The sequence below is a fragment of the Rhinatrema bivittatum genome, chromosome 5, assembly GCF_901001135.1.
Source record: "Rhinatrema bivittatum chromosome 5, aRhiBiv1.1, whole genome shotgun sequence".
NCBI lineage: Eukaryota > Metazoa > Chordata > Amphibia > Gymnophiona > Rhinatrematidae > Rhinatrema > Rhinatrema bivittatum.
In genome coordinates, this window is record NC_042619.1 from 235,183,564 (window position 1) to 235,191,372 (window position 7,809).

The window sequence follows — 7,809 nt, forward strand, 5'->3', positions numbered from 1 at the left end:
ACCCGCTGCCTTTCAGCTACTTAAGCAACAAAGTCCACACTGGGAACCAGCTACTGGACCAAGGAACACCTCTGAGGAATCTTGGAAGTCGCCTCAGGAATTCTTAACTGGGGGAGGGACTTTTAGGTATCACCGCAGGAAGAGCGGAGCTCAATTTTTTCTTCAATTTAAATGTAGACTCTTTCCAAGAAGTACAGCAAGCCCCATAGGGAGAGGAACATCCAACATCTGCTGGAGATAGAGAAATCCTGAAGGGCTAAGGTCACTGCAAGGGTATATCTGGGGTTTCATCAGCTTTGAAATCTGACTCAGTCTCCATCTGCTGGCAGGGAATTATATAACTCATTGGTCCTGAGTCCATCTGGCTACACGCTAGGAAAGTTCTTATGTTTTATGAAGAGGGACCCAGCGTCAATGAGACTTGCGAACACCACAAAAATTTGTGAACGTTTTCTAAGGCAATTTCAAGCAGAAAAAGCCATAAATTCAACTTCAGAGCTCCACGGGGAAAAAAAAAAAAAAGAGAGACTGAAGAAGGACCCCATGTGGACGTCTGGTTTAGGGCATGCTAGACATACTCAGTGTGCACAAAGTTCTAGAAACTTTGACATATGTTTTCCATGCCAGGTTCCATCCAACGTCACCCATGTGTAAGGACTACCATCCTGCTTGTTCTAGAAGAAAGACTTAATTCTGTAACAGAAAACATGGAGTAACCTGCATGGAGCGACAGTTACTACCATAAGCAACTTGCTAGGTAGATTGGCTGGCCATTTGGTCTTTATTTGCCAACATTCACTATTAGGCCAATGTAATACTGTGCGCTCGGGCTAGTGCACTGCTTAACCAGACTGGACGTGCTAAAATAACTCCCGATGTAATATGGGGATTAGCGCATCCAAAACATGCATCCAAATTAGCACTTTACTACTAGAGCTCATCATGTAAATTCCATGTTGATGAGGCTATTACCCCGTGATTCCAAGAATTCCCCCACAGCCAACACACCCATTGTAATGCAGCAATGTTAATGCCAGCTAGGGCTCAACCACAAAAAAAAAAATCCTATTAGTACCGTGACAACATTAAATAGAAGTAACCACAGAAAGCAGCATCATGCAAGTGTAGAAAAAAAAAATTTCTGGGAGCGGTGTCTGACAGGTTGGGCAGCTCACCCTCCCGCCAGCCCAGGTAGCAGGCTCCCGCAGCACTTGCCCAGGCAGCTCCACATGTCAATGAAAGGACCAATACCCTTTCAGAATGCCTTCCTGAAAGGGAACTGGTCCCTTTCACTGACAAGTTGTGGGTGCACAATCACGTCTCCTGGGTGCCTGATGCAGAGCGCGAGGGATGCACAAATTATCTATTGTGTGTCCCTTTTAGCACGGCAGCTCGTTTACCTCTTGCATTTAGCACCCAGGAGAAGTGTATGTGCGTGCGTTCAAAAACACGCACCCAGTTTTGATGCACTTTTTTTTAGGTGCATATTTCAGCAGCCTTTATTTTTTGAAATCAACTAACCTGCCAATGAAACTTGGGTCTTAAGTGCCCTTTGCTATATAAAATTGTCAAATATCTAATTATAAATGAAAAAAAGAATGTATTAAACATTCAAAAAGAAAGTGAATGCAATAATTAAAATAACCTCTGCTGCCCAGTGATTTAAAAGGGAACGGGGCTTTGAAATATTGCCTATAGTTCTGTAATAGAGTTCAATATAAAATAGCATGCCACTGTATAGAGAAGTATAAATAGAGAAAAGGATTAGAAAACCAGCTAAATTAGAACGTTCAGCAGACATTTAATTGGAAGCCCTTGAAAAGAAGCAACGCAGGCAGAATTCACAGCTGAAGATATTGCTTGTACTGTCCACAAAAGCAAATCTATCCCTCATCCGTCACATGTGGAACATTCAAATGAAATGAAACGAAAGCGAAACTGAAGAGCTGCGCAATTCATAAACAATAAGAGCATGATCGGCAGCCAGCACAAAAATACTCACGTCTAGAAACTCATTATCTGCATAACACAGAAGATTCGTCTGTGAGGCTGCGCCAGTAAATTCCTCGAAGGACAGACGTAACGTTACCAAATTGCTAATATTTACAGGGAGATGCCGATTTCTATAGCTTTCAATGAAAAACAAACTGAAATAAACACACGGAAGACTGATGTACCCGTAGCAAAACACACGACCGATTTTTTCAGGTAAACAGGACAAACAGAGCTTCATCTAAGAAGCAAAACAATCAATCTCAAGAGAGAAATAGTGCCCAAAAAGATCCGCACCAACGCTGGCTCCTTAATTACAGAGAATAAAACAGACTAGTCTGTACCTTAAGTAACCACCTTTTATATTATTGCGAAAATTACAATATAGATTATACAAGTACATGAATATCAAGTACATGAATATCAACTGAATCCACAATGACCACTTCTCTAAAAATATCAACAATTGACATGCCATTTTATTCAGGAGCATGAACTTATCTATTAGTTTGCCTTGGAGAGGGAGGGAGGCGTGTAAAAAGGTAAAGCACAACACAAGAACAAAATGAAGAATGGCTACTATAAGAAAGATCCAGACAGCCCAGGCAACCACAACCATAGGTAATCAGGAAGCTCACATTACCGCCGTCAATTTGAGAGCCTTTAACATTTTCTACAATTATACATAGCTATATCCCACGTCTCAAAGTTTGTCATTTTCTACTCTATTCCTTCAAAATTGTCCGGCCATGAACGATTCTGCACCTATTTTCGAATACAATAGATTAAGCAAAAGTAAGTCACTTCAGTGCTGAATGCATTAGAGGAGACAGAGCTCTCTATAATAAGACATTTACTGAAATAAAAAAGGAGCTTGTTTTCCCTGGAGTTGCATGAAAATTATCGTGCAGTAATGTGACCAGACGGTTCCATGTCTCAAGCCAGTCCAGGCTTTTCCCCCATTGCAACTGCTGTTCTTCGGAAAACTGGAACTACAGGGGGCAATGGAGTAAAATCAAGACTGGATCTCCCGTCGACATGGAGCTATCAGGACACTGCAGGGAGTGGGGACTGGGGTAATTAGTTCAGGCTGTGCAGTCTCAGTCGTCTTATCCTCCTCTTTGGGGGTTAGGGGGCTTTTCAGTAGAGGAGGACAAGGAAACAGTCCCCCGCTTATAGAGACTTCCTTTTTTTCATCCAGCTCTCCAACAGTAGGTCTTGTTTTATTATTACTACTATTGTAACTCTCTCTGGGTTGAACTTGGTACAAGACAGTGTGTATAAGTACGAAATAATATGCAAACGTAGATCTTTTTTTATATTATCTATGGAAGAGTTGAAGGGTCTTCCTCCTTGAACCTTTTCGGTCTGCCCTCCTCAACCCCAAGCAACCAGACCAAAATATTTCACAACACACAAATACGGGCTCCCAGAGCTCTGCGGAGAACCCATGCGATTACTTCTACGAACTCGAGCACAACAAGTTAGTATTTTAAATGAATTAAATCCTAAGACCTCGAGTCCCCAGCAAGGCGCGGGATGGGAGTGGAAGGAAGGAGGAAAAGAGGGGAAAGGGGTAAAGGTAGAAGCAAAGGGCCGCAACCCCTGAAGGAAGACTCGGCCACGAGATACACAAGCGAGGGGAGCGGCGGTGGCGCTAGATAAGTTACTTCGCTGAACCTGGAGAGAAAATCTATCTATCTTTACGCAGAAGCGAGTCAAACCCACCCCAAGGCCCCGCTTTCGGAAAACATGCAACGGGGGACCCCTGCCAGAACCGGAGGCCCCGGGAGCTAAACTCCCACCTCTGCCGGCTGCTAGGGGGGGGCCTGTCCGACCCTTCCTTCTCCGCCCTTTTCTTACCGAACTCAGCCGGATCCCTCCCTCTCTTTCGGCCGCCATCTTCGCTCTCGGGCCGAGAGCCGGACGCCACCTACGGTGGAACATCCTGTTTCCGGGGCGTTCCTAAGGCTGGAAAAAAAAATAAGAGGAACGCGGCCCTAGCGACAGACAGCGAAAAATGCAGGCAGCTGCGAGGCACGTGACCAGGGCCGGCGGCCATTTTTGGTAGGGGGACGAGGTGGGTGTTCAGGGATTAAGGGGAAAAGACGCCTGTCCTTCCACTATAAATATTCCGTTTCTTCCAAGCTGCACTCAGTTTAAGGCTACCATCTTTCTGTCAGCATTTCCTTCCGTGCTTTTCAAATTTAATATTAGTATTCTTCCAGTAAAGCGCCTACATTCTATTTTTTCCTTCAAAAAATACAAAACATTTTATTTTTTTTTAAACTTATCACGTGGAAAGCGTGCCTCTGTGATCAGTCAGTCTGTTTTAAAGGTCTCCTTTTCTGCCTTTTTTTTAAACGTTTCCAATATACATCCTGAAAGAGCAGTATTGAAGTACGTAAGTCAAAGGGAATTAAAGTAAGCAAAACACCCTAAAGTATCACAATACTGCACACAAATTTGTTATACTTTTTACTTTTTTTTTTTCACTTTCTTTATTAGATTTTCAAACAATAAATCCAAGAAACATTGGTTTACAAATAGTAGCAAATCTGTTTAACAATCTAAAAACAAAAAAATCAAAATATTTAGGAAAACAGCTATAATATAAACAACAATTGGGGAGAGAGTACAAACAATTAACTAAGAAAAATAAGCTTTTAACTACAGATAGGACAAATATAATATCTTAGGGAATAGCACTAACCAGGTGTAGCCACTCTATTAGCCCGAAAAATCCATTTGAGCTATTTCACAAAAAATATATCTGTTACCTTAAAATTTAAGCATACATTTACATGGAAATTTCAAATGAAAAATCCCACCAGTATCCATGACTTCTGTCTTCTTTCTAAGAACAATTTACGAAGGTACTGGGTATCTCTCATGACATCCAGAAAAATAGACATCTTTCCCCATAAAAGATACAATCTTTCAGGAGAAAGAAAAGTTTCAAAACTGATTCATTAAGAAATTCTACAGGAAGATTGGCCCTGTCTTTAATAAAAAAAAAAAAAATCAGAATTCTCAAGGAAATCAGTAAGATCATATGAATCTTCTTTAGGGTCACTTACCACAGACTCTTGTTTAACAAAAGATCTACAATAAATCTCCTGAGCATTTCCAATGGGGAAACTAGCACACAGCTAGGAAAATTCAACAGCCTTAAATTGCATCTTTTAACATAATTGTCCAAATTTTCCAATCTTTTTTGCAAATTTAAATTATCTCTCATAATAGTGATATGTTCACTCACAGTAGAGAGCTTATTTTCTAAAGAGGCCAATTTCTCAGCATGCTCTTGAATTTTCTGAGACTGTTCCTTAAGCTGACATAGTTCCCATGGAATCTAACAAATTCTGGAAGACAGAGTACCTTCTAACCTGGTAATGGCCACCCATAAGGTATCCAGCAATATCATGGCTGATTTGCCCAGATGACTCAAGGTAGTAGAGGTACACAAGGAATCAGCATGAAGTGCCCCATCTAGGACTAAGGGAGATGAAGCCGTAAATTCCTTCTCCCCATCCAGCATACCCATCTAGCCCTTGGAGGGATAGGTTAAAGGGGCTGAGAGAGGTCGATACCTCTTGTGGAGCGGGACCTGCAGCTGACGCCAGAGCACCAAGTTCACCAGCTCCCAAAATTTCTTGGCTTGTAAATTGAAAGGTCTCTAACGTCAGTTGGGATGAAGAAGATGCAGGACAAGAACCAAGTGGGTAGGTTCTAACACCACCTTTCCTCTTCTTACACACTGAAGCAAGACTTTCAAGGAAATCTGCAAGGGGGTCAAACTGCAAAATGCCTCGGTGTGCCTCAACATACCGCTTTTTCAAGGCACTGGAAGATGTCATCAACGAGAAGATCTCTCTCAGCACAACTGCTCAGGCTGTAAATCAGCGGTGGCAGGGACCATCCTCAGATTTATTTATTATTTATTTTTTGTTTTTTTATACCGATTTTCCTGCATAGAATGCATATCAAACCGGTTTACAATGAAACAGAATAAGCAGGAAGTAAACTTCCTTAGTCTAATACATTTAAACGTCAATAATGAAATACTTTTAAACAAAGCAAACTCTAAACAACATTAATAAACGTTAAATTATTAACAAAAACATAAATACAATTATAATAGACGGAGCACAAAGGGGAAAACCCCTTTGTCGCGCGACGCCTTGTGTAATAGCGCCGTTAATCGACCCTCCAGTACTCTCTTCAACTTCCACCGTAGCACGCTGCTTTTTCAAGGTGCTGGAAGATGACGTCAATGAGGAGATATTAGGATTGTGTACCCTTGTGTCGGGGTGAGGTTGGCACAACCTACAGGATCCTCACCGCCAACTGGCGCAACAGATGGTGCAGAGACTGAGCTGGAGCTTCGCCTATACCAACTCCTTTCCCCTCGGGTTGAGCCATTGGGTTCTGGGGCCTGTCAGCTCTTAGGTGGCAGTCTTTTCACCATGTGTAAATTTAAAGTGTAAATTGTAATTAATTTTTACCATGTAAACAACTATTCTGTGCTCACTGGCACGGCTCTTCAGTTAGAAATCGTTAATCTTTCCCTTTTTTCTAACAGCCCTGTTTGACTTTCCCTGTTGTAATGTAACTTTCGCTTTCAGTGTTAATTGGTTTACCCCCGTGTTCATTGTAAACCGGTACGATAAGACTTGGTCTTGAGCATCGGTATATTAAAAGAATTTAAATAAATAAATAAATAAAGTCTTTGTGAAGCTGGCAGTAGGGAAGATCCAGGGCTAGGCAAAGGTCAAAGGCAGGTGGTAGGCAAGAAATTCGAGCATCCAGGCTGTGATCAATGGCAGGCGGCAGGCAGGAATATCAAAAGTTCAGGGTAAGGTCAATTACCAGAGCTCCATCTAAGGAGAAGGTGAAAAGTGAATAGTATAGGACACAAGGTGAAGAAGATGAAGGCAGGCTGGGCAAGGCTGAAGACATGAAGGCAAGGCTGGAGACACAGAGGCAAGACTGGAAAAAGAATTCGAATGGTGAGAAGAAACACACTCTATCCAAAGGATAGTCAACCCATTGCTGAGGTACTGTAGCATTGCACAGCCGGAGTTTAAATACCTAGTCGTGAGAGTTCATCTGGGTGCTCCAGCAAGTGTTGTTCCCACTGTGGGGCTTTTAAGTGTTAACGTGCATCGTGTGCGTGTGCCTAAGGGAGAGTCCAGGGGTGGCGTCAGCAGCATATCAGGCTGCGTGGAGTGGAGGCATTCCAGGCTGCTTGGAGCAGGGATAGCAGCATGATTGGGCTGCGCAAGGTAAGTGAGCCAGCTTGCAGACTGCCTCCTTGAGCCAGCAAAAGTAACAGTATCCCCCCTTCTAGGTCCTCTCCTCAGGGCCCAAGGTTTGGGTCTGGAGGGGAATTGTCTGTGGAATTCTTTTATTAGCCAAGGTGCCTCAAGACTGGTGGCAGGCTCCCATGAGTTCTCCTGTGGGCCAAAATGTTTCCACCTCCTACAGGAATCCAAGATTTCTTCTACCTAGAACTGTGTATCTTCTTCCACAGTCACATCCTTAGGTATGAGAGCATCCTGGATGGCCAGGAAAGAATCAGTGGATTCAGTAAGGAAACATGAAACATGTTGTGGATTCACAATGTATTGGGAAGCTTCAGCTGGTATGTGACAGAACTCACTTGCTGTTGGATGGGGTATGGTCTGATGAATCATGGTGCCAGGCAAAGTGAAGGAACTTGGAGGTATAGGTATGGGTCCTGAGCCATACTAGATCGCCCACTTTGAGATGTGGTCGGTGTTTAATGTCTATATATTTCTTAGCTCAAGTGGT

General features: G+C 42.8%; 1 protein-coding gene across 2 annotated transcripts in view; it reads right to left on the reverse strand.

The window, feature by feature from the left end:
* MORC3 (MORC family CW-type zinc finger 3) overlaps positions 1-3,969 on the reverse strand; it is a 246,006-nt gene extending 242,037 nt beyond the window's left edge. The window contains exon 1 of one of the 2 annotated variants that reach the window (XM_029603483.1): positions 3,856-3,969. In XM_029603483.1, coding sequence (XP_029459343.1) covers positions 3,856-3,939 — 84 coding nt within the window. In that variant the 5' untranslated portion in view covers positions 3,940-3,969. The remainder of the gene's footprint in view (positions 1-3,855) is intronic. The other variant, XM_029603485.1, reaches the window with a different exon arrangement.
* Between the last annotated feature and the right edge of the window lie 3,840 nt (positions 3,970-7,809).